At 38.4% G+C, this 27,186-nt stretch overlaps 1 protein-coding gene across 1 annotated transcript; it reads left to right on the top strand.

Moving 5' to 3' along the window:
• The first annotated feature begins 626 nt into the window (after nucleotides 1-626).
• On the top strand, nucleotides 627-27,186 carry LOC110171328 (SPRY domain-containing protein 3). Its single transcript, XM_020937029.2, has 11 exons — nucleotides 627-724; nucleotides 2,950-3,096; nucleotides 6,448-6,523; nucleotides 9,517-9,641; nucleotides 10,061-10,193; nucleotides 11,496-11,684; nucleotides 12,387-12,536; nucleotides 17,049-17,106; nucleotides 18,688-18,807; nucleotides 20,237-20,364; nucleotides 23,015-27,186. Exons 2-11 carry the CDS (start codon nucleotides 2,969-2,971, stop codon nucleotides 23,147-23,149), a joined length of 1,242 nt encoding a protein of 413 aa, XP_020792688.2. The 5' UTR covers nucleotides 627-724; nucleotides 2,950-2,968; the 3' UTR covers nucleotides 23,150-27,186.

Raw genomic sequence — 27,186 nt, 5'->3', positions numbered from 1 at the left:
TAACTACCATGGATCTATAATGTAGTAAAGTACTGTACTTAAGTATAGATTTCAGGTATTCTGTATTTTACTTCGGTTAATCAAGTATTTACTTTTTGCTGTATCTGTACTTTCTACTCCACTACATTTCTGAACTGGGCTGAAAAGTAGTTTTGTTTTTTTAAAATTATAGTTTGAGAGCTGCTGAAAGGGCTGAGGGTTTATTTTTAACACTGAGCAAACAAATGAACAAAAACACAGAAATGCAAACTTTTTACTCTTTAAGCACATTTTTAAACAGATAATTTAATGTTTTTACTTAAGTAGATTTCATGTGATACTTTTACTTGAGTATTATTTTGCTATATTTTCTGTGCTTTTACTTAAATAGCAAAAGTGAGTATTTCTTCCACCACTGATCTATACCCACATCTGAATATTTGATATTTAAACACAAAACAGCCCTACATTTATTTGGCATTAACTGAATAAGCAAAAGACCTATACTCTAATATCTGACAGACTTGCTTTTCCTGATTGTGTTCATAAATATAAAATAATAAAAGATATTGTAAATAAAAGAAATGTGGCAAAAAACAGGTTAAAAACAGCTGCTGTGATTCTTCGCTCTGATTGGCTGAGATGGTCTGAGGGGGCGGGACTTCCGACAGCGCAGGTTCGGAGCACAAAGTGACTTCTCTCCGTCAAATCTTCAACAAAAACGCCTCAAGTCCGCGTTTTCAAAGTAAGATTTCAACACGATATATATGTTTTCAAATATTACGGTTTGTTTCAGCTATATCCGGCTTTAAAAAGTGAATCAAACCTGGTTAAACGTTACAATGGAGAGGCTAAAAGAAGCTACAGTACACCGGGCCATAGCGTGTAGTGGAGTTCCCACTGGTCTGCGTCTTTCACATACACATGTACATTTATGAACTTTGGAGCTCAGACATCACTAAAATACGTTATTATATCGTAATAAGGCGTGTAAGTTTTTATTTTATGATCTTAACTTAAGCAGAGCAGTGTAGCCTACGTTTCTCGCTGCGTATGAATCATAACATAGGTATGGTAGATCTGGTTTCTAGTATTTGAAACACTACTGCATATGTGCTCCATAAAGATTCACATAAACTTGTACACATACTGTGTTACATTAGTTTAATAATGAAGAAGTAGGTACAGAAAGTACAGGGCTCTGACTTAAATCAGAGGAACTATTAAGTTTCAGGAAGAGAAAGAATGTAGGTTGAGGTTTACCCCGATCTAGTTCTCACTATAATAATAGAAATAATCTACTAAGAGGAACCAAATGAAGTTTATATTTATACTATATCACATGTTATGCTCACTCTGTTTTTAGACTGTATAAAGAAACTTTATGAGTAGTGTAACTAGCCTGTCATATGCACTTTAAAAAGGATATACTGCGTAAAATTTACTTCTATGAGCTTTTAAATAAGGACGCACCAATCCAGCTTTTTCTGTTCTGATACTGATGTCAAGACTTTAAGTATCTGCTGATATCTGATACTACTGATATCTGATTTGCTGATATCTGATATGCTGATATCTGATACTAGTATCAACCGCTACTAGAGCAGAGACAGGAAATATTTATTTCCTTTAACACAAACAAACATATGGTCAACAATGATCCAAATGTGTTGTGTAACTGTTATTTATCATCATTTAATGTAACTACAGAACTGAAGAAGCAGCTTGGATGAGCTGCAAAACGTATTCGACCAAAATAAACTTTTGTCCATTTGATAAATTGAATTTCTCCTTTGCTCTGGATTCTATCTGGACGACTGAGGGATTTTAATCACATCTTGAGAACTACAGAACAGCAATACAAAAATACATGTTCAGTGTTATGAGACATATTGGGTCAACATGGTCCAGTAAATGGTCTTATTCCATAGATTTTTAGATAAAAATGGGATATCGGCTGAACTGTTGTCTTGGAACGATTTTCGATCCACCAAAACTTTCAATATCGGCGCTAATATCCAATACCAGTAATTTATTGGTGCATCCCTACTTTTAAACATGTTATAACAGTGTTCCTTTGTCATAAGTGCACTAAAAGTTGTATTTTGTTTGATTAATGTATTTTTGAGTGATCCTGTATTGTTCTGCATTTGAGTGCTTAGAAAAATTACCATTTTCATCTACCCCAAAGCTCCTCCCACTGTGTATTGGACTAACCCTCAAAAGGGATAAACTAAACCTTTATCTTGTACTAAATACTGCAAAAATATTCAATAAAATAAGTCACTGGTGGGGCCAAAATTTGTATTCATTTATTAATAATAAATAATTCCAAAATCGTGTCTTGTCTCGTTCTCGTGGATTAAATCTCATGTCTCGTCTCATTTTGTGGAAATTGTGTCTCATCCCACCCACATAAAACATAAAGGTAAGAGATGCTTTATGACTTACAAGTTTAGTCATTATTTTGACAGACCTTTGACAGAGCAGTCATTTACACACACGCAGGAGGCTCCAGGTGAATGTACCTTGTCCAGTGACACAGAGATTGTATTAACTGGTCAGAGCTGGAACTGAACCAACTTTCTACTTACAGGATGCTTCTACCTGACCTCCTGTGGATTATTTCAAACTAAAACAAAATATTTTATAGGGCTGTCACTGAAAATCAGGTGCTCAAATGAGTGTCAAAAGTAGATACTCATTTGAGCAAGTATCAATACTAAAAAATGAACCTTTCCTGAATGTCTTTAAAATGATCTTGAGCTGTATCAGAACAAGTATAAAAGCACATAGACTAGTATACACACATGGACCACTGAGGGATTACACAGATACACATGTTTTTTTAATTATCACTGTGGTACCGGAATTGGTATCGAGTCTATTCCTTAGTATCCTTGATGAGTCTTCTTTCGAACAAAACCAAAATGTCTTAATCCCCAATGTACTGTTTGTGTTTTGTTTCAGTTTGTGATGAGTAAAAGTGATGGACGACATAAACCTTCACTATCGTTTTCTGAACTGGAGGCGACGAATCCGGGAGATCCGCGAAGTGAGAGCCGTGCGCTACAGAGAGAGACTCAAACGCATGCGGAGGGACGGGGACATCATCAGGTAAAAGGCACAAACGCACTAAAACACACTAGGGCCCTGTCCCAGTTAGTGCTGAGTATCATTAAGAAGGTGCTAATACATACCTCGATACTAGGGATGAGCATTTGATAAAATTTTCTTAATCGATCGTCAAGAGAATTAACAATCGATTATCAATTAATCATTAACATTTTTATATGAAAATTATCATCATTATTATTACTATCTGCACTCCTAATCTGCATAAATAAACTCAACTTTACGACATATAAACCGTAACCACTCTAGAGCCACATCAGCCCGTTTGACATTATAATGTGTTTAATGCAGCTTTGCGCAAATCTCACAGAAACGAAACTTAAACTGCATGGCTCATTTGCATAAACTCAGCAAAGAAAAAAACAGCTCTTGTGCGCTGATGCGGCACAACTCAGTGGAATACAGGTTAGTGTGACCATATTTGCGTTTGTCAAAACCAGGACACCGTACGGGGAGTGGGAGGTGGGGCCTCTTCATCGACATTGCGCTACTCTCACCTGGCACAGCTTTTTCATGTTTTCGGAGTCCTGGTGAACTTTTTCCCACTGGACACCGAAACATATGTGCTGCTTTGTACACTGTGCACATGGCCTCCCACTTGTCCCGACCGGAACAGAAAGCGTGGAATTTCTTGTACAAGTCATCGTTAAATATGCATTTGCGCTTCGGCACGTTGCAGGTTGACCGACTGTTTGTGTCTTGCTCCTTCTGAGTGCAGAGAGCTACATGTACAGACCCGTTTGATCACGCTACGCACAGCATCCCACATTCGGTTTGTCGATTTAAAATTAACGTAATCGATGAAATTCTTAATGATCAGATATCGATTAATCGACTAATCATGCCCATCCCTACTCAATACACAGCCCACAATACGATATATTTCCATACACAGTGCACTTTCGATTCAATACGATATGTTTCAAATCGATTTGATACAGTTCAATAAAAAATAATGGGTAATGGCTGTGATACTAAAAGTCTTTGTTAAACCACTTCTTGTGTAAAATTCAAATGAAACACAAACATTTTATTCATCAAAACAGTGAAAATGTCAAATGTGTTGCATAAACGAGTTTCCTTCCACTGAACAAGCAACAAAACTGTGGCGCTGTAACAAAATCATTTAGTGAAATACACCAAAAAATACTCTTGGCGATATATCGATACCGCAGCCCATGATATCGATACTATGTCACCACATTAAATGATACGTTATATCGATAATTCAGTATTTTTGCACACCCCCAGTCCCCGTACACACACTGAACACCTACTGAACGTTTAAGATCTTTATATTTAAGATTTTTGCAATAACATTCACACTTGTTTTCCCAGTTTGGCCAGTTTTTAAGTTTCAAATTTTACGTCTTGGTTGAAAATGATTGGACTCAACATCACTCTTTACGCCATTTTTGTTCTAGTTTCTACTGTAAACAAATGTAAACTCCAAATATAAGTATTAATTAAATCTATTTTATTTTTATTATCCATGATTTTAAGCTTTCCATTCTTAGATGAATAACCATCTCTTTCTGTTCATATATATGAGGTTTTCATGTTTTTCTAATAACCTCTGGGTTTGAAGGGACAGTACCTGTGGTGAATATTTATCATAGTTTTACATCAGTTAAGCAGCAGTTTATGGAAAAAGGAAGTTGAGAAGAAAAGTCCCAAAATCCAGGAAGTAGCGCTGGGTTCTAAAACAGAATACCTCTATCTATGTCATCAACGTGGAAAATTCCATCCAAAATGCAGAGACTATTGACGTGCAAGGAAGGAATATTTGTGGTAGATTATAGCCCCATTGAACAAAATAAAGGTGTTGTCATGTATTTGTGTTTGTCTAATCATAACTATTATGTAATTTAAATTTCAGTTTTGGCCTGTGTTAATGTTGTGGTTGCTAGGTAACAGTTTTGGAATAACCTCTATGTATGTGGCATGTGCTGCCCATGTCACACCAGGAGGTACATTATAAACTTCACTTCAAAAACTAAACAGTACAAGGCGATATGTTTAGTAAAATCTTAAATTCAATTATTTAACTATGTTTTTGTAAAAATGAGTTGTGTAACCTGTCATGTGCACTTTAAAGTCTCTGAAGAAACCATTGTAAAGAATCAATATCCATATGATATATCGGAGCTATGTGACTTTAGTTGTAAACTAGGGATGTAAGAATATCCAAATCTCTCGGTATGATATTTTCCCAATATGCATCTCACGGTACGATATTTATTGTGAAATTTTGTGGAGGTTTACAAAACTGTGAATACACTACTTTTTCCTGTGACTAAATGACTAAAGAACTAAGATATTTCACCATGTTGTCTGTGCTGAAATGGAGCAAAGGATCATGGTTTATGTAGTTCCGTCTGTTTTTTTTTAGCTATTGCCGCACCATAACCATTTAAGCAAAGAGAGTTGTGATTCGATATATTGTGATGGCCATGATTAGCCTGATTCATCAGCCAGTTTCACTTCGTTTCACTTCGTAGAAACCGTCTGACCTTGCACTGTTAGAATTTGTTCGCTCAAAAGTAGGCGTGTACTTTTTATGATTTAACCAGTCGCTATTTGGTCGTGACGTATGTAATGCCCCGCTAACGGAGCTAACTGGTATATTAAGCTTTTCCCAAATCCCATAGGAAGAAGGACAATAACGTCCTTCCCCTTGATAAAATTCACCAAACATTCTCTTTATTTTGTCTTTAAATCCTCGATCTCGGGAATCATTGCCAACACAGAAATTATGGCTCTTCGCTGATTGGCCAGTGCCCAAACTTGTACTTCCAGGGTTTGTGTGAACTGTCTATTTTATTTTGATTCCTGACCTAGTTGCTGGAGAGAAATGAAACTGATTGGTTAAACTCTAAGCTCTCCACTTCTCACTGACCCTTTCGAAGTTGTGTGCTTGTGTGTTTGAGCAATTTTTTATATTATTTATATTTTCAAAACATCATTTTGCAGATTAGTCCTTGTTTTCAGTACCACCTATACATGGCCACTGCTCTGTACTTATGTTGGTTTGCAATTTTTTTTTCTTAATCTGTGGTTAATCTGGTACAAATGAAAAAAAATCTGCAGCTCGCTAGTGTGATGTGCAACTTTCCGTCGCTTCACGGCGCTTAGTTGTGATGACGTTTACGGTTTACATCAGCTCTCATGAATATTACAAATTAAAATGTCCAAATTCTAACACAATGATCCACAGGTGTCAGAGATTATAAGTATACACCAAACACAAGCACAATATGTCATCTGTACAGCAATTACTATTTTGTGTGTTTAAACTACTCTGTAGTACTTGTGTTTTTGTGTTCTTTGTAGGTATCAAGGGAACGCAGATGAAGTTGGCTGTTTCGTGGCTGCTAGACCTTTGTCGAAAAGGAATCGCTATTTTGAAGTAAGCATGGATCAATACAGATCTTCCATGATAATTACTCTGACATTCAATAAATTATGAATAGAACAATCATTTTGGAGATCAGTATATTTATCGTGGTACTTTTTCTTTGTATTAGTGTATCAGATTTGAACTGTTGGAGGTTGAATTATGAACTAAAATCACACGAACGAATACATGCATCCTTAATTTCTGACTTCTGGTCATCACGCAATGCATACTGGGAAGGATCCTCTGAAAAACTGAGCATCAAATTGCCATGTTTGATTTCCCAGTGGGATGCGTCTGTTGTCAAAGTCGATCTTTACAAGTCTTTTGAACCATATTGCTTTTGTTTCTGTTTCTGATATTGTCATATTTAGTTATGGGATTCGGACATCGTAATTGCGTGGTTGTTGGATCCTAACAGCAGAAAACAGGCTTTGGAAGTTTGCAAACTCCATAACTGCAAAAGGGAATCAGATGTGTGTGACTGCAAACCTCCATTCAAACTGTTTCTCTGCCCTACGGAATTGAAAAATCGTGAAAGGTGAAGGTGATGGGCAGGATTGATAGACAGAAAGGATGAAAAAGGAAACCTTTGACTGCCTAAGAAATCATCACAAGTTTGCAGCCAACATTTTGTATGTGGAGCGCCATCAAAGCAAAATCCCAATCCCTCACTCAAACTTGGTTATGAATTTAAAAAGTCCTGTGTATCAGTACTGCCCATCGCCTTCGCCTTTCACAATTTTTGTGTTTTTAAACTCCATACACCTTCACTAGAATAATAGGGATATTTTCAGCCCTGGATTTACCAGTCTCTGCTGAAGAAAAAGTAAAAAAAAACAAAACTACCACTACATGACATCACAAGGTAAAACAGAGCATTTTGAGTTCTAAAGATGTAAACAGACTAACAATAAAGGTTTACTCAAACGTGTGTGAATGAAACAAAACACAACTCCAGGTCTGTTTGTGATGAAGAAACAACATTATAACGTAAATCAGAAATTTGCATCATATAGGCCCTTTCTGAAACGTTATAAACTGCAATGTTGTTAAAGCATTTCTCAGAGTCTTACGTTTTAAATGTTCTTTTGGATTAGTTAGCCTTTATTTGACTTTTCCGAAGAGCCTGTGGGAAAAGGTCATGGAAAATGTACTTCCGGAACCAGAGCTGTCTTCCAAGTGGGTGGGACAGTCAGGTGCAGACCCTGGAAATAATGTAGGTGCCAGTTATTGTAGTCATCGTTAGATTTGATTAAAGATACTGAGTCTGTAGACAGTGACTCCCTCAGAATAATTCAGGTTTAAACTTGTTCAAACCCACGACCCTCTTTATAAATCTCTCTATTCATTATTGGTGTGACTCACTGGAACCATTTCAGAGGAAGAACAGTGGAGATGTTCAAGGATCAATGCTTCTCCACTGAAACTATGAGTCTCGCCCTCAGAACCCACACAATGCACCATTTGCTTTATTTGTCCTGCTCAGGGTTGCCAGGTTTCAAGAACAATATCCCCCCAACAACACCTGAAAACCTGCTCAGAACTCACAAATAGGGTAGGGTTGTTTAAAGAAGATGACCCGCCTCCCCTGGGGGGCGCCAAAGAGCCACTGGGAGGCACGACACGCACGTGAAGAAAAAATAATGGCCCGCAGGATTGATATCAGTAATTGTTTGTGTGTGTATTAACTGTAAGATTATGTTGCCATTTTGACAACATAGACATAGTTTGGAGAGTCACCTTTTTTGCCTCGTGTACGGCGTTTGGACTGTGCCTCCTCCCGTGCACAGAGCGAACCACATCACTAAACCAGGACTAAACCAGGACTAAACCGGAATAAACCAGGACTAAACCAGGACTAAACCGCAATAAACCAGGACTAAACTAGGACTAAAACTAGGACTAAAACCAGGACTAAAACCAGGACTAAAACCAGGACTAAAACCAGGACTAAAACCATAACTAAACAGGACTAAAATCAGAACTAAAATCAGGACTAAACCAGGACTAATACCAGCACTAATACCAGGACTAAAACCAGGATTTAAACCAGGTCTAAACTAGGTCCAAACCAGGATTTACTGGTGTACTGTGGTCCAAAGCAAGAAAAATATCTGACGAAGGCTTTTTTCACTGAAACGTTATTTAAAAAATAAAAAACGCTTTTGGACATTGGCCGTCTGAGCGTGCTATGCATTTTTTCACTTTTATCTAAACCAGGATTTAACCAGGACTAAACCATCCCACGTGGAACTTATAGTAGGCCTTCCTTATAGTAAGCCTACTATAAGGGGAGGCTTATATAGACTCAATTAAAAAAGTGAAAAAATCAGATACTAATGGATAGATATTTGAGCAGGTACCGATACTAATATACTAACTATACTACTAACAATACTAATACCGTGATGTTATGTGTAATTTGCCTGACCTGCCACCAATACATTACTTCTCCAGTCCATTCTTAAGACGTGTAGTGGGTCAATGACATTTTATTGTCAGAGTTCAGATGGACAGGATATGTTTGTTGCTTAAACATGACTTATTGTGCAAAAGTGACCTTTCAGAGCTTCTACTTGCATCAGTTGTTTCCCTCTCATTAACCCATTGAAGTTGTATTTACAGTGATTCATGCATGTTTGCGTCATCTTTATTCTGCTATATTCCGTTTTTTTGTTGTTGTTTTTTTTGAATATTTTAGATCAATATTGGGATTTAAAAAGATGAACAGACAAAGTAATAAAACAATGACATTTCAGAACATGTTTGTGCAGATTTAAACTACAGGGTTAGCAGTTTTTATGCAGAATAATACAGGAAATGTTGTTATTTGTGTAGGAAATTACTATTACTTATTGCATCCATTCAAATTGTGATTTAGATTTGATTTTCATGAATCTTACAGCCCTTTTACAAATGCATTATTGTTATATTTAGTTATATGTTTTGGTTTATTGGTTTTTGATCCAGATAGAAACTTATCAAATGTCTTTGTTTTGCAGGTGACGATCGTGGACACAGGGGTGCGGGGGATGATCTCTGTGGGTCTGGTGCCTCAGGCTTATAAACTGGACCATCAGCCCGGCTGGCTCCCAAACTCTGTGGCCCTACACGCCGACGACGGCAAGTATGTGAACCAGGACCGAACCAGGACCGAACCTGGACCGAACCTGGACCGAACCTGGACCGAACCAGGACTGAACCAGGACCGAACCTGGACTGAACCTGGACCGAACCTGGACCGAACCTGGACCGAACCAGGACTGAACCAGGACTGAACCAGGACTGAACCTGGACTGAACCTGGACTGAACCAGGAGTGAACCAGGAGTGAACTAGGACTGAACCTGGACTGAACCTGGACTGAACCTGGACTGAACCAGGAGTGAACCAGGAGTGAACTAGGACTGTACTAGTGCTAAACCAGGACTGGACCAGGACTGAACCAGGAGTAAACTAGGACTATAGACTCATCTACTCGCCTCTGAATAAAATGACAACAGAACATTTGGTGTTAAATGAAGTAAACGTGTCCACCTCTTCATAGGCTGTACAATGGGAGCACGGTGGGGCAGCAGTTTGGGTCTAAGTGTTGCCGTGGCGACCGGATTGGCTGTGGTATCGCTCCTGAGTCTGAAGAGGGCCAGATCACCGTGTTTTTCACCAAAAATGGGAAAGAGGTCAGAGTCCAAGACTATTTATTTCTTTTATAAAAAACATTTATGAAATTAGCTTGATGAATGTATTCGTTTTTAGATTATTGGACATGACAACATTGTACAATCCCGAGTTTAAAACTGAGCTGGACAATTTAGAATTCTATGGTAGAACAAACAGTTTTTTGTAATCTGACAGTTAAAACTGTAATCTGTTTATTGCACTTATAAACAAAAAACACAAAAAACATGCGTCCTTACTGTGAGGGGGCTTGCATCTCCACAAACCTGACTCTAATTATATTCATATTTACTGTATTTTCCACACTATAGGGGCTCTGATTATAAGGAGCACTGTCATTGAATGGTCTATTTTCAAACTTTTTTCACATATAAACCACACCGGACTATAAGGAGCATTAAGCGAAACATAACAGTTAGATAAATCAGTCAAATTTTGTCACGTTAAGCGTTCACAATAACTCTCAACTTTGTTCAATTGTAACGCGTAAAAAAAATACTGTCTGAAACACTAAATTTTTCATGTATTCACAATAACTCATAATTGTTCAAACAGCTGGGTGATTACGGCGTCCACACGCCCGCATCCCTGTCGTCATTATCCGAGTCAGTGTGGTTACTGTTCCCTGGCAGTTCAGTTCCGGTCTTGGTGAGAGCTCGGACCACAGTTGATACTGATCCTTGGCCCAGACGTCCACGATCCGTTCGCAGATCGTGGCGTAAGTCGCTCGGCGCTGTCTCCCTGTCTTGGTGAATGTGTGTTCTCCTTCTCTCATCTACTGCTCCCACGCAGCTCGCACTTTCACTTTATAACAGTCTTGAGTTTAAAGTGGGTGTTGTGAGTGTGTCTCTTGACAGGTGCATTTTGATCTTAAAAGGAATCACAGTATGTATTACTCCTGATGCTCCTGACTACAGGAGCTGTAATGCTGCAAGTGGTGTGGCTTTGTACTTTACTAAAGTCATACTAAGACACCCCAGTAAATTCATATATAAGTCGCTCTGGATTATAAGGCGCGCAGTCGTTTTTTGATGATATTAAAGGCTTTTAAGTGCGCCCTATAGTGCGGAAAATCCGGTATTTGACCTGGAGGAGAGTCTCCTCCAGCTCCTCCATGGAGATGTTGTTCCTTAATCTTCCATACAGTGGTATAAAACGTGTTTATCTCTATGTTCCAAAGTCTGGTTTTAACTTTTTATTTTTGTGGAATCATGCAGCTGACTTTCTATCCCCAAAAGATCCCGTACTGTCACTTTAAGTACTGTATGTTGTGTGTATGTTTGTGTGCATGCATGTGTGTGTAGGTGGGCAGTGTGGACGTGCCCTCTCCTCCGGACCCCCTGTTCCCCGCTGTGGGGATGCACTCTCTGGGGGAGGAAGTGCTGCTGGACCTGAACGCAGAGTGGGGTCCTGAGGAAGACGAGGGGCTCATGATCGTCGACAGTCATGAGGAAGACTGGGCCCGGCTCCATGATGTCAAAGTGCTGGGAACGGTGAGAAACACAGCACCTCAGGAAATATACAGCTCCTCAAAACTGAGAAAGTCTGAATGCTTTTACTGACAGAAGATTGGCTGTAGAAATACCCGAGCTGATCTTTGACCATTTGAACAATTGTTAAAATTTTTATCAACATCCAAATTCAGTCATCTCTCATTTCTGTACACGCTCCTGTAATTTTACAGTCTTTAAATGTGTCTGATAGACTCATACTTATGTCTCAACTAATAAATTTTCAGTTGGAATGTTTAAATATCTTCTGATTATCATTAACAAGATCAAATAAATTGATTTCTTAAGCCTTAATGAGCACAATATGTTGCTGCAAGGAAAATATTGCAACAAACACTAACATGGAAACTACTTTATGCCACTGACAGAATGAATATTAATATACAGCATCATTAAAAGGCCTGAGCTGCAACAAATAAATAGCAGAATGAAGCAATAATGAAGACATAGACCTTATTTATTCAACCCTCTACAGCTCAAATCTTATCACATCATATAAACGTGACTACAATCTCTCCTACTATTGCAAAGAATTTGTACATGTGATAAATACTGACCCCAAATATATACTGTTCAGCTTTCATATACTGAACTGTAAGTGGATATAGTAATAATGGTGACAGGCCTAGTTCTCATTACATGACAGTCCTTGAGTGTTGCTGAAGCGTCGCGTTCGCTGTGCAGATGCTGGAGTACGTGGGCAGAGGGAAAAGCATCATGGACGTGGGTCTGGCTCAGGCGCGGCGTCCTCTCAACACGCGGTTTCATTATTACGAGCTGGAGATCACCGACCCCGGAGAGAAGTGCTACATCGCTCTGGGACTCGCCCGCAAGGTGACACACGACAATGGGAGAAGGGCTATTTGACTTCTATTAACACAAAACACATAAAGAACACCATGTTAACTTTTATTGTTTTGAAAATGCTGTATGCACCGAAAACAACATATTAACATGTTTTGTGAGTTTCTGTTTCATTTTCAACACTGTGAGTCTCCCCTCGTTTTGCTCCTCACACTAAGTCACTCCTTCAGAGCACTATCACAACACAATGAGCAAGTGTGTGTGTGTACAATTATGATGTTGTAATGTGATGTTAAACTTAGGGTGACCAGACGTCCCTATTTACTCAGGACAGTCCCAGTTTTTAGTCCCGTGTCCTCTGTCTCAGCAGATTTATGCAAGACCAGTGATTTGTTCCAGTTTTACACAAGAAATGTCCCAGATGTCTCTATTTTGGGCCAATCTGATCCCTGCCGACAGTAAAGAGACGCATAAATTGCCATTTGTTTAGGTAAATACAGAAAAGCTGCTTAAAAAACAACCAAAACACAAATAAAATGTAACTATACTAACTCACATTAGTGCCGAATGAGTAACAGTTTTCCTTAATGGTGCACTCCTTTCACAGTTTTATTATTACCAACCAACTCAAACTAGGAATGTCCCAGTATTTTATTTTGAAAATCACCCTAGCTAAACTACTTAATGCAGTGTGTACTTATGTTGAAAAGCCAATTAAATATATTCAAATAAATGCAGGTATTTATTTTCGACAAGATTTGATTGTGCACTGTTGATGTGATGTACTGGTGTGGTGTTGACATATGTAAATAAGTAAGTAACTTTTTATTCATATAGCGCTTTTTACAGACATATCTCACAAAGACGATTTTATGTCTTATATGTGTCTTGAAGCTATTATCCAACTATAACTATTTGTACTCATCAATTTGAGCATCTCAATATGTGTATCATTCGTTCATTCCTTTGTCAAAATAAAACCAAAAATAAGAAAACAAAAAAACATTATTTGTCTCCAAAACCAAAATGAAAAAACAGAAAATTGAAAACTGAAAAAACAAATCGTTATTCATTTTTTCATTTTGGTTTTGGAGACAAATAATGAAGAAAATAGTTTTTTTTTTTTTCTTATTTTTAGTTTTGGAAAACGAATGAAAGAATGACACACGGATTCATATCTTCACTGAAAACTATTTATTTTATTCGCAAAATACATAGATTACAACAAATTGGAACCAAACAACATACAAGATACAAGACAGACATTACGATTGAGGATTACATACAGATAGGGACAAAGGTACGTGTGTGCATATGCGTGTGTGTGCATATGCGTGTGTGTGCGTGTGTGTACGTGTGTGCATATGCGTGTGTGTGCGTGTGTGTACGTGTGTGCATATGCGTGTGTGCGTGTGTAAGTGCGTGTACGTGTGTGCATATGCATGTGTGTGCATATGTGTGTGTGTATGCGTTTACGTGGGTGTGGGCGTGTGTGCATACGCGCGTGTATGTGTACATGAATGTATGTGCGGGGGCCACCTCCAGGGCCTTGCATGCGACCGCCTGTCGATCAGGCCGGTCAGCCCCTCGATGAACTACCTCCTGGTCTGAATGATTGAAAACTTTTTTGGTACGTGTTTCTTCTTATAAAATCACACTTGTAATTACGTTGGTCAGACATGAATGGTCCTTGGACTTCCACCAAACTTCACAGCAATGAACAAGTGGGGGTACGTGTTATCTTGCCATAAAATGAGTTTTAAAAATCTCCCAGTAGTGTAGCCCTAATGCCGTTATTTGCATATGTAGTGAACACTAGGATTCGTGTATTAAATCACAAAAGACAAGCATGGTCTTGTGTGTAATTTTATGGCAAGATAACACATTCTGTGACTCGCTAATTGGTCCATGGACTTCCAACAAACTTCACAACATTCATACAGTTAGCTGATCAATGTAATTACAAGTGTGATTTTATAAAAAGAAGCACTACTTTCTGATGAGGGGTGGGATGAGATACAATTTCCACAAGACGAGACACGAGACTGGATCAGTGAGAAAGAGACAAGATGAGATTTTGACATTATTTGTTGTTATAAATAAATAGTAGAATCCAGTTCACAATTTTTGATTGACTTTATGTAATATTTCTGCTGCCATTGTAAGACTTTAAGCTTTTGGGACTACAGCTTCTCAAAAACTGTAACTCTTCAGTACTTTGCTAAATTTTTTCTCCAATCCATTTGTAAAAACATGGGGGGAAAAATCTCACAAGGTAATTTTCAGCATGTGTGCACTATCTCGAGACTTCTAGACTTCTGTCTAGAGAGTTTTTACAGAAGAGATGCTCAAATGAATGCTGAAAAATAGCTTCCAGAACATCACCCTGACAGAAAAGCAGGTCATGTTTGGTTTTAGGGGTCATATACTCTTAGTCAGGACTAAAGGCGTCTATTTGGTAATGCTAATTTGAGGTTGGTTCAGTAATCCGTAAATTGTTTTGTCATTTTAATTTGAGAAGACAGATTTTAGATTTTAGATAACGGTTTTGCGGCGAATGACGATACTTCAATGTTTACACAATATGAATTCGGCAGAAACTGTTCTCAATAAATTATGACTTGAGCTGTCAAAGAAAAACAGAACATTTCCTCAGGACAGTATATTGGCTCTAGTAATCATGTATTTCATGCTCTCGGCTTGGCACCATTTAGTGTGGAATAAATCATGCTTATCAGCAACAAACAAACTCAGTAAGAAAATATTCTACTATAGTTGAACATAGTCTTTAAATGAGGCACTGGACTTTTCTAGTCCAAGTTCATCTTCCAAAATGGCTGTGGTTACATGCGCTCTCTAAATGTGATTCTAATTACAATACACAATTACATCTCTAAATGAGTGAAACATGCATGATGGATGACATCTCAAATCTCTTCAGGCATGTTTTGATGAGGGAATGACATTATAACATGGTAGCTCAAAATAGTCCATTTTGCATAATGCCCTCTCCTTAAATCAGATGTTGTGGTTTGCATGTCATTTAAATAATTGTAAAGGTCCAGAAATTAAATCAAATTCTAATCATATTTTGGTGTGTGTGTGAACATAGCTCCTGTCAGCCTGGTTCTTCTTAATATGTCTTAAATATAGGTCAGTGTATTTAATGAAGGTGGATATAAAAACACGCCCACAGTGTAGAGCAGCAGTCTGCTCACAGTCTGAGCAAAACCTGGACGAGCCTTGAACACAACACTGAACAATGAATGACAGTGAGACACACATAAACTGATGTTTAACACAGAGACTGTAGAATGACATTGTCTGTGAAAGGTGTAACAGACTATTCCATTTTACAATCTCTGAACTACACCTCAGTGCAGTGTTTTTATCTGACGACAAAACGGCATTTCATTGACAATAAAGTTGATTCATTGTGTGGCTCATTGTGTGGCTCTCACACATTCAAGGAAATCTATGCAAGATTTAGATTTTAAATTCCACAAACACGACCTGACCTGTATGTGTAAACATGCTCCAACCAAATATAACTTATACTGATAACATCAGCTAGTTGGAATGTTGATTAATTCTTAATTACAAAAATATTGGACAAGACGGCCTAGTTCTTTGTTATCTCGAGGAACCAAAACAGTAACTCTGATTATCTAATCAGAAAACAGAATGAGCCTCACATGAATTGTTCATTTGGGTTGCCAGTTTCAATACTGAAATCCATTTGTTTTAAACCTAAAAGGCCTCACTCTGATCTGAAAGGTCACTCCCTAAACCCCAGCACCTACAGCCAGTCATGAATCAGTGTTAGTGCAGCCTCTGCAGCTCAGGGAGGGAATTCTGGAGGTTCTAAGCTTTTATATGAACCCTGCCAAAGGGGGAAAAACTAGTCTGTGTCCTCTACATGCAGGTTAAGACACTGAGGACCCACGTTCAGCTTTGAGCACAGACTACAAACACTTTAGTGTGTGTAAGCCGTCTCCTGGGGTCACTCTGTCTCTGTCACTCTCTCATGTCTGTGTCTGTGCTTTTAAACATTATGAATCCATCTGGAGGTCATCCCCTCTTTCTCTCTCTGTCTATCTCTCTGTCTCTTTTTCTCTCCAAACTGCCAAACAAACTCCATAAAGACACTATTGTTCTGTGTTCCCTCGGGCACAGACTCGTCCATGTGTGAAACAGACTTATCTTAATCTGGGTGCACTTAAACTGTCATCACCCAAAGGCCCTGTATTCACTAAACCCTCTGTGCTCACCTCATGTTAAAGACACGACTCGTATTAACCATTAGAATCACAGTCACTTTTATTGCCATTGTCAGTGAACAAAATCACAAAGATCTGACTTTGTCATTATTGTGCAACATTAAACAAAGATGATCATATAAACCAAGAGCATGCATTAAAATAAGGTCAAAATAATGTAAAAATGTGGAGCTTCTGTGAGATAAATGTCTTTAACAGTGAGTGATCTCCATGGATGTTTTGCATATAGTGTTTTTATGGTGTTTCTTGTTTTGTTTTTCAGGACTATCCCAAAAACAGACATCCAGGTTGGAGCAGGGGGTCTATAGCGTATCATGCAGGTGAGACAGAACCAAATACTATTTTATAAACTTATACATATGAAAATTTGGAAGGGTCAAATAACAATCAAGTCATACTGATTGTCATACTAAAGGCTGCCATACACTACAGGAGCATTTGATTGATTTTGTCTGCGATTGGCCTGACCTGACTTTGTGTCTTCGTGTGTGATTTTGAGGCTGCTGCGCTCCTCGTGTGTGTGTGACTCTGAGCTGCTCTGTCAGACCACCAAACATCAGCAACGCTACAGCAACAGCTAATAAAACAGAGCGTCAGGGGCAGACAGAGTGATGGACACAGAGGCGAAAATAATTACGGTATCTTTCGCACTATAAATCACTCGGAATATAAGTCGCACTAGCCAAAAAATGCGTAATGAAGAAGAAAAAACCTAAGTCGCACTTTTTGGGGGAAATTTATTTTATAAAGTCAGAGACCAAGAACTGACATTTCCTGTTGAAAGTCAAGTTCTAGTAATAACAATAGAAGAGAGAACAACAGACTGTTAACGTCACATATAAACAGTTCTTCAGATAAACTATAACATAAACAACAGAACAGAACAAGTTTAACAAACTCTCCATCTCACTCCAGATCACTAAATCTATTCAATTTTTCATCCTCGGTGTCACTTCTGAGCAACCCTGCGACCTCCGGAGGTAAACAGAGCATCACTTCCTCTTCTGTGTAGCTGTCGTTAGACTCAGCATCAGTTCCAGTTAGAATTATTCCGGCCTTTCTGAATCCCGACAGGATGGTTTCAGTGTCACTGGAGTCCAGTTTTTGTCCATCCATCCAGGAAAGTTTCATGGTACATCCTCCCGGGTGCCATGAAGCTGTGTTCTCCATCCCCACTTTCCGTCAGTCCCTCACAAGTTTCTCACTCACTCCAAACTTTCTTTCTGCTGCTCGATTACTGTTTTCGGCTGAATACTTCACTACTTGCAGCAGGCCAACGGCTTTTTCTGCAGGAGACATGTGCAGTAGAGTGAAGTGACAGTGGTACAGGAGGAACAGGAGCAGCAGATACTGACACACAAGACTGAGCCTCTTGAGGCTGTCAGTGTGAAAATTTTAATATATAAGTCACACTGGAGTATAAGTCGCAGGAAACAGCCAAACCATGAAAAAAAGTGCAACTTATAGTCCAAAAAATACAGTATTCCTCACCTCTCATAAAATTGTAAATTTAAAGTGCAGCATCTCATCCATATTATCCATAGAAATTGTCCTCCAAAAATAATGACATCCAGTCCAAAAAACAGCAATGTTAATCCAGTTTGTATAATAATAATAAATAATAATTACACAGTTTTGACTTGTGCTCTGATCTTTTGAACACTTAAGAGTCTCAGAGCAAGTGGTTTTGCAACAGTCTACACTGTTGCAATTGGAGATTTCAAGTCTCATAAGATTCTCCTCTTGTCTGTGGTGTGCACTTTTTGTTGAATGTTTAAAAATCATATAAGATTGAAAAATCCTGTAGCGTGTGGCTGCCTCAAATTGGTAAACATTTGGAAAAAATGTTGTACTACGCTAAAAGTAGTTTATATTGTTGTGTTGTGCTTTTCTCGGTGTAGATGATGGAAAGCTGTTCAGTGGCAGTGGCGTGGGAGACGCGTTCGGCCCGCGCTGTTTTGAAGGAGATATTATGGGCTGTGGTATCATGTTTCCACGAGACTTCACCTGCGACAGTGAAGGTACAGCTCCTCTTCACCTCTGGGAGATTCACCACAAACATTCAGAAAATATCAGAGAAAATAACATGAACAGTGCCAGAGAGTTTCATGTGCAATCATAAAACTGAACAAAAGCAGACGTCAACCAAAATGGGTTTTTCTATGGACTATGCTGGTACTGATATTTTGCAATCCAGAGTGTCTGATAAGCTCTGCAGATATAGGCCCACGCTGTAGACTTAAAGCCAAGAACTGATATGCTCAAACTGGCAAATGACATTCTAAATATTGGACGACCTTCAATTTCAAAACAAATCCTTTGAATATATGCAGTGTAATAGTTAATAGTTGTTTCCTCATCAAACACATGCCTGAAGAGCTTGTAAATGTCATCCATGCATGTTTGAGTAATCTAGCGATCTCTCCTGGGCACAATTCAAACCCTCCTTATGATTGGTTGTAAGATTGAGTCCTAATACTCTCCTCACAAGTCGATCTCATTCATGCTCCCACACGACTATTCTCCATAAATATACAAAAGCATAATACAAAACAACGCACTACAACTTCACAAACCTGGTGCAGTGTGCAGTAGTGTCATTAGTGGGATTGTGTAGAGCTCTCCCTCAGCAAAGAGAGCAGATCGAGTGGGGATTTGAAAAATGAAACTGAAACATATTAAAATTTGTGTATCATCGTTCATTCATTTTTGAATATAAAACCAAAAATAGGAAAATGAAAATGAAATAAAAAACTATTTTCTTTATTATTTTTCTCCAAAACTAAAATGAAAAAATGGATAATGATTTTTTTCACCTTTCGATTTTGTGTTTACATGAATAATGGAAAAAGCAGATAACTGCCGTTTCCCGTTTCTGTGACTTACTCTGCCGAACTGAACCAGGACTGAACCAGGATTAAACCAGGATTAAACCGGGCCTGAGACCGGGATTGAGACCAAGATTGAGACCGTGACTGAGACCAGTTTACTCCTGGTTTAGTCCTGGTGTAGTCCTGGTTCAGTCTGTATGCAGCACCAAAGTCCGGCATCACATTCATTTAAACACAAAATTGAAAACTGAAAAAACAAATAATTTTTTTCCATTTTGATTTTGGAGACAAATAATGAAGAAAATTGTTGTTTTTCATTTTCTTATTTTTGGTTTTATTTTGAAAAACTAACGAATGAATGACACATGGATTTATTAAACATGTTATATGCTGTTTTCAAAGCAATAAAAAGTGACATGGTGATGTAAATATGTTATGTGTTAACAAATAATGCCTATAGAAGTATAATACTCCCTCTTTAAATATTCAGCGCTCTTGCCTGGACGTCCATGTGTGTAGCTGTTGTGTGTGACATCATGAATGTTAAGGAGATCTAGAAAGTATAATGTTTACCTTCATGTTAGCTGCATAAACCCTGATATTCTGTCGTGTTTTTCAGAGGATGAAGATGAGTGGGACATGGAGGTGTTTGCCAAACCCAGTGAAGTCCAGAATGAACTTTACATCCACAACGACGAAGATGAGGATGAAGGAGCGGACGAGCCACAGGAGGGCAGGAAGGTCATGGTAAGAACTGTTTCAAACCACACATGCAAACCAGAGAATTTGACAGCTTAGATTTTCACTAAAACTGAACATAAAAATATAAAAAAAATATAAACAATTTGACTTCGTGTTTGGATAGAGGCAGCGAATGTGACATAAGAAAAGGTACCTCCATAACTGTTACCTAGCAACCAGAACCTATGTTATTAGGTTCTTTTTTCAGACCAAGACTTGGTTTTCACACCTGACAGTTTGGACTGCTCCCTGTGCTCTTCCTCAGAGTGATCATGTGATGTTGTTGTGTTGTGTTGGACAAGTTCGGGCACCAGCCAATCAGCGAAGAGCCATATATTCTGTGTTGGCAACGATTCCGGAGATCGAGGATTTAAAGTTAGAACAAAGAGAATGTTTGATGAATTTTATCAAGGGGAAAGACGTTATTGTCCTTCTTCCTACGGGATTTGGGAAAAGCTTAATATACCAGTTAGTCCCGTTAGCGGTGCATTACATACGTCATGACCAAATAGCAGCGATTGGTTAAATGAAAAAAAGTACCCACCTACTGTCAAGCGAACAAATCCTAATGCTGTAAGGACAGTTTCTATGAAGGGGCTTTTTTACTCTCGCACACCTGGGATACTGTCCTGAGGAAGTGGGACTGCAGATGGCGCTGTCGTCCTGAATCCATCTATAGGAAGACAGCCTGTATAAATCAGCTGAGGAAAAGCGTAGTGAGCAGTCCAAACTATCAGGTATGAAAACAAACTCTTAGTCTGAAATAAGAACATAATAACATAAATTATCGGAAGACCAAATAAACCTCATTGGACCATAAATTACACAGTAATTATTCTTTGGCATAGATAAATCTCTTTTTTTTTATTTAAGTTAAGGGGGACATAATAAATATATAGACATATAAAGCATTGTAACTGACTATTTGAAGTATGTTCCGTCATCAGTAGCTCTGTATACACGCATCAAGAATCTCAGACTTCCGGTCATTGCGCAATGCATACTGGGAAGGATTTTCTGAAAAAGTGAGCATCAAACCGCCATGTTTGATTTTACAGTGGGATGTGTCTATTGACAAAGCCGATCTTTTCTAGTCTTTTGAACCATATCACTTTTGTTTCTGGTTCTGATATTGTCATATTTTAGTTTTGGGATTCAGACATCATAATTGTGTGGTTGTTGGATCCTAACAGCGGAAAACGGCTCGAGAAATTGGTTTGCGAACTCCATAAATGCAAAAGGGAATCAGATGTGTGTGACTCAAACCTCCATTCATACTGTTTCCCTTCTTAACGGAATTGAAAAATAGTGAAAGGCGAAAGCGATGGGCAGGATTGATCCACGGGAAAGACGAAAAAGGAAACCTTTGACTGCCTAAATCATCCCGAGTTTGCAGCGAACATTTTGTATGTGGAGCGCCAACAAAAAGGGATCCTGTTTGTTAATCAAGAGGTGCAGAAGACAAAGAGGCTGAGCTCGCACTTTCTTGTTCTTGTGGTTTTACAGCAACATTGCGTCTTGGTCTCTTTTCAGTGGAAGGTGTTTCTACAGCTGGTGCCTTACGCTTTGGCGTTGACTTTTTAAATTCGTAACAGAGGTCGAGTGAGGGATCGGAATTTTGCTTTGATGGCCCTCCACATACCAAATGTTCGCTGCAAACTCAGGATGATTTAAGCAGTCAGAGATTACCTTTTTCATCCTTCCCGTGGATCAATCCTGCCCATCACCTTCACCTTTCACTATTTTTCAATTCCGATGGGAAGGGAAACAGTTTAAACAGAGGTTTGCAGTCACACACATCTGATTCCCTTTTACATTTATGGAGTTTGCAAACAAATTTCTCGAGCCCTTTTCCGCTGTTAGGATCCAACAACCACACAATTAACGATGTCCGAATCCCAAAGCTAAAATATGAAAATATCAGAACCAGAAACAAAAGTGAAATGGTTCAAAAGACTTTGTCAATAGACACATCCCACTGTAAAAACAAACATGGTGGTTTGATGCTCACTTTTTCAGAAAATCCTTCCCAGTATGCATTGCGCAATGACCGGAAGTCCGAGATTCTTGATGCGTGTATTGTCCTGCATCTGAGGCTTTAAGGGCAAATATGTTATTGTCTCATCACAAACAGACCTGGAGTTGTGTTTTGTTTCATTCACACACCAACCCTGCAGATTTAGGCTGAGTTCTTCTCTTAAACAGAAAGAACTCCACCTTGTGACATCATGTGGTAATACAGGAAGTGCTCCACTGTGTTTTTAAACGCCATACACCTTCTCTAAAATCATTTGGATCACTACCGCCCTGGAATCGTCATTCTCTGTTGAACAAACGGTAAAAGGAGCTGTTAACTTGAAAACTATAGCTTCGTGACATCACAAGGTGAAACAGAGCAGTTTGAGATTTGGAGATGTAAACAGACTAATAATAAAGGGATGCTCAAACATGTGTGAATGAAACAAAACACAGTTCCAATAAATTTTTTTGTTTTGTTTTTGAGCCCATAAGTCTTTTATTTGTAATTTAGTGCTCAGAAAACCTTACCTCTCTATGCCCTGAGCCCAAAAATCAGAATTCTTTTACTCACCAGGAAGTAATCAAAAACATCAAACTTGATTTAAATGTCTCTATATTTGACGGTTTGTTTGCACAGGTGTTCTTCACTCGTAACGGGAAGGTGGTGGGTCGTAAGGAGGCGGTGCTGCCCTCTGGTGGATTCTACCCCACGATCGGGATGATGAGCACGGGGGAGAGGGTCAGAGTGGACCTGCACCCACTCAGCGGATAAAACTATTAACACACACACACACATACAAAGGAACATACAGGCCAAAGTCTATCAAATATGAACTGTACGGTCGCCACAAGAGGGCGCCACTTCTGAGGAATAAGGCTTTAAAATGCTGGTGTAAACTTGAATCAAAATGTGCTTTAAATCCAATCGTCTTATAAAGAAATCACTTAAGGGCTGCACAATATTAGAAAATAAACATATATGCAATAACTGATCGCAATAAAGCTGCGTAAGAAATGTGACGAGGTTTATTCTGTTGCCAAATGTATCGAAAATCAAATACTAATCGATACTAAAACTTATATCGCAACTAGAAATAAAAAAAAAACACAAATACTATAGTGTTCAGAATTACAATATGGTCTATAAAAGTCATTCTTTTTATATAGACACTTTTTGTTTCATTCTAAGCTTAATACTGGGGTTGTAACAATAACCAAAATATCGTGATATCATATCATCAAAAGTCTCAAAATAATATCGTCGGCTGTCAAAATGTATCGAATTACAAGTTCCTTTGCTTAAATGCGTGGGTTTTTAGTAGCAACAGCTTAGAAATGTTGGAAACTACATATCCCATGATTCATTTCAGTGCAGACAATTCTTGAATTCTTGACATTATGACAGAAATAATTCACACCAAAATCTTATCATGGTATTTTAAAAGCAAAAAAGTGTGTTCCATCTACAATTATATCAGCCTTTCCAAAATATCACAATAAATATCGTACCGTGGGCTGCATATCGTGATAATATCATACCGTGACATTTGGATATCGTTACATCCCTAATTAATACACTGCAAATTTCCAAGATTTTAAAACTTATATCAGGTTATTGATCTTGTTTTCAGATTTATTATTGACTTAATAGACCAGAGGCTGCTTCATTCTAGTCTAGACACAGTTTATTTTAAGAGAACTTGTCAAGTAAAATGATCTTGCTGCATGGATAGATAATTTCACTACTTTAAAGTTATTCTGGTAGATTTAAGTGTTTATATCTTACATTTTGGCCAAACATTTTTGCAGTTACATGTTTCAAGGATAGCACGTCTGCCAAAACATGTTAAGTAAATAAGATGTTTAGGTTTTTACAGTAATTTATTAGAACAAAATGCAAACTTTCTATTCTTTAGTATTGAAAGCAGGTTTGAAATTTGAGTATTGTAACACTACCATCAAGTCCTGTAGCTTCAGCATTCATATTTTATCTCGCCGAATACAGACAGAGATTCAGGACTGTGACACCTGTTTGGTTCTGTAATCCATTTTGCTCCTCAGTATTCCCTCGTGCATCATCCACATACTCTACAGCAGGGGTGTCAAACTCATTTTGATCCTGGTGTCGTATCCAACCTACTTTGATCCCAAAGGGGCCGGATCAGAAAACTCATGGCATATAAACCCCAAAAATAACAATAAGTTCAAATATTTGTGCAGAGAAACACAAATCAATTACAGAAATCTTGTTTAATTGATGAACTCTTTCTTTTACAAAATATTATAATATTATGAACAACCTGAAACTTTAAGAAAAATGCAATTTAAACACAATGTTTTAACTTGAACTTGTATGTAAATAGAAATAAGTAAATTTTTCTCATTTTGGACATTTTGCTGATGAGGGTGTCACGGTCAACAGTCAAAACGATCGTCCTTTAAAGGTTGTATGGAGGATTGTTTTTTTAGTTTCAAATTGTCAATGAAAGTTTAAAATACCATTACAGAGACGCAGCAGCCTTGTAATTATGATGACCAAAAAAGAAAAAAAAAGAATGAAAATCTATCAACTGTGGATGTAGTGAGGCCAGATAAACACCAGCCAATAGAAAACGAGGCTCCCTCTTTATCTATTGGCTGTTAGGTTGTCAATCAAACTCCCTACGTTTCTAGTGTAATTCACTCATCGGCGCGCAGGGATTATGTGATTTATGCAGCAGTTCTTAGAGGACTTTTTCAAATTGTAGCTTCCTCACAATTCGCACAAAGTTTGTTGCGATGGCGGATGAGAATCGACGACCAGTTCGCTGCAAAAGAAAGTCCATTTTTGAGGTCGCTGAAAGAAGAAGAGAAGGGGAAAAGGAGCGAAGACAAACTGACGTGATTCTTGGAGATTCCTTCCAGTGATTGTGCGAATGAAGCAGACGAAGGGTCTAAAAACTGACGAGTCGGTTGCTAAATTACTTCTAGACAAGTCACTTCAACAGTAATTCTGAACACGCACTCAGTGTAAACAAGCGTGATTTCAGTGTCTTTTTTACGCCTGTGCACTTGAATTGAATTGTAATGAATAGATAAATCAATATCGTTTTAATCAGTTATTCCAAACTTACTGGAGTTTTCTAATTTCTACATAAAAAACATTCACGTTCTATTTCTTAGTTCACCTGACGTACCACCCTCATATCATTTCTACAGGCTTGGAACTGACCATATTACATATAAAAAGAATTACATTACCGTATTTTCTGCACCATAGGACGCACTCTTAAGCCTCCAACCCCATCAAAAAATGACTGCGCGCCCCACAATCCAGAGCGCCCTACACACGAATCCACTCAGGTGTCCCAACACGACTTTAGTAAACTACAAAGCCGCAGCGACAAACACCCAAGGACGAGGAACGGAAACGTAGGAACGAACCGAAAAAGCGAGTGCAATGTGCCACTTCTAGTAGGGATGCGCATTCGATTAAATTTTCTTAATCGATGGTCGGGAGAATTAACGATCGATTATCGATTAATCATTAATGTCATTATTATTACTATCTGCACTACTAATCTGCATAAATAAATTCAACTTTACAACATATAAACTGTAACCACTCTAGAGCCACATCAGCCCATTTAACATTATAATGTGTTTAATGCAGCTTTGCACAACTCTCACAGAAACAAAACTTAAAACCACATGGCTCATTTGCATAAACTAAGCAAATTTAAAAAAACAGCTCTTGTGCACTGATGCTGTTCAACTTCTGTCGGACTAAAGGACTCGACTCAGTGGAATACAGGTTAGTGTGACCAGATTTGCGTTTGTCAAAACCAGGACACCGTACGGGGGGTGGGAGGTGGGGCCTCATCATCGACATTGAGCTTCTCTCACCTGACAAAGCTTTTTCATGTTTTCGGTGTCCTGGTGAGCTTTTTCGCACTGGACACCGAAATATATGTGCTGCGACCGGAACGGAAAGCGTGGAATTTCTTGTACAAGTCATCGTTAAATGCACATTTGCGCTTCGGCACGTTGCAGACTGACCGACTGTTTGTGTCTCGCTCCTTCTGAGTGCAGAGAGCTACATGTACGGACCCCTGTTTGTCCCCGGACATGGATGTTTGGTCACCCTACGCACAGCAACCTACATTCAGATTGTCGATTAAAATTAATGTAATCGATGAAATTGATCAATTATCGATTAATCAACTAATCTTGCCCATCCCTAACTTCTAGAATAACTGAACAACTCAGTCACTGCGAACACGCCAACAATCCAGCGGTCCCAGACAGCACCCTCCCTACACGCCACAACTGAACAAAGCCCAGAGTCACAGTGAACGCGCCAAACAAAGTCCCACTGACCCATCCAACTGTTGTGTTTCCTTTAAAGTCCAGTGCAGTTTATTTGTGAAAAAAGTTCGCAAATAGACCATTTAATGACAGTGCACCATATAATCCAGAGTGCCTAATAGTGCGGGAAAATACGGTACAAGTAAATAAAACTAAACAATCAAATAAAACGAGTTGTTGCAGTAAATTTGTAATGTATTGTGCAGCCCAATTTGAGTCCAAAGCTGAATCTTGATACAGGTGTGAAACTTTTACCAGAATAATGATCTTAAAGTGATAGTATGTAACTTTGTGGAAGTGGAAAGTTAGCTGCGTGACTCCATGGAAATAGAAAATTAAAATAAAACTATACAACGGAACATTATAGCCAAAGGAACAGCATTTCCATGGAAACAAGCAGGATGGCAGAGAAATAAGCTGTTTTTTGGTTTTTTTTTTTAAATACAAGCCTTTTCACACTAA

Source organism: Boleophthalmus pectinirostris, unplaced genomic scaffold (genome assembly GCF_026225935.1).
Source record: "Boleophthalmus pectinirostris isolate CB_2022bp ecotype Guang Dong unplaced genomic scaffold, ASM2622593v1 HiC_scaffold_3, whole genome shotgun sequence".
NCBI classification, from domain to species: Eukaryota; Metazoa; Chordata; class Actinopteri; order Gobiiformes; family Gobiidae; genus Boleophthalmus; species Boleophthalmus pectinirostris.
The sequence above is the reverse complement of the archived record's forward strand: the minus strand, read 5'-3'. Positions and strand labels throughout refer to the sequence as shown.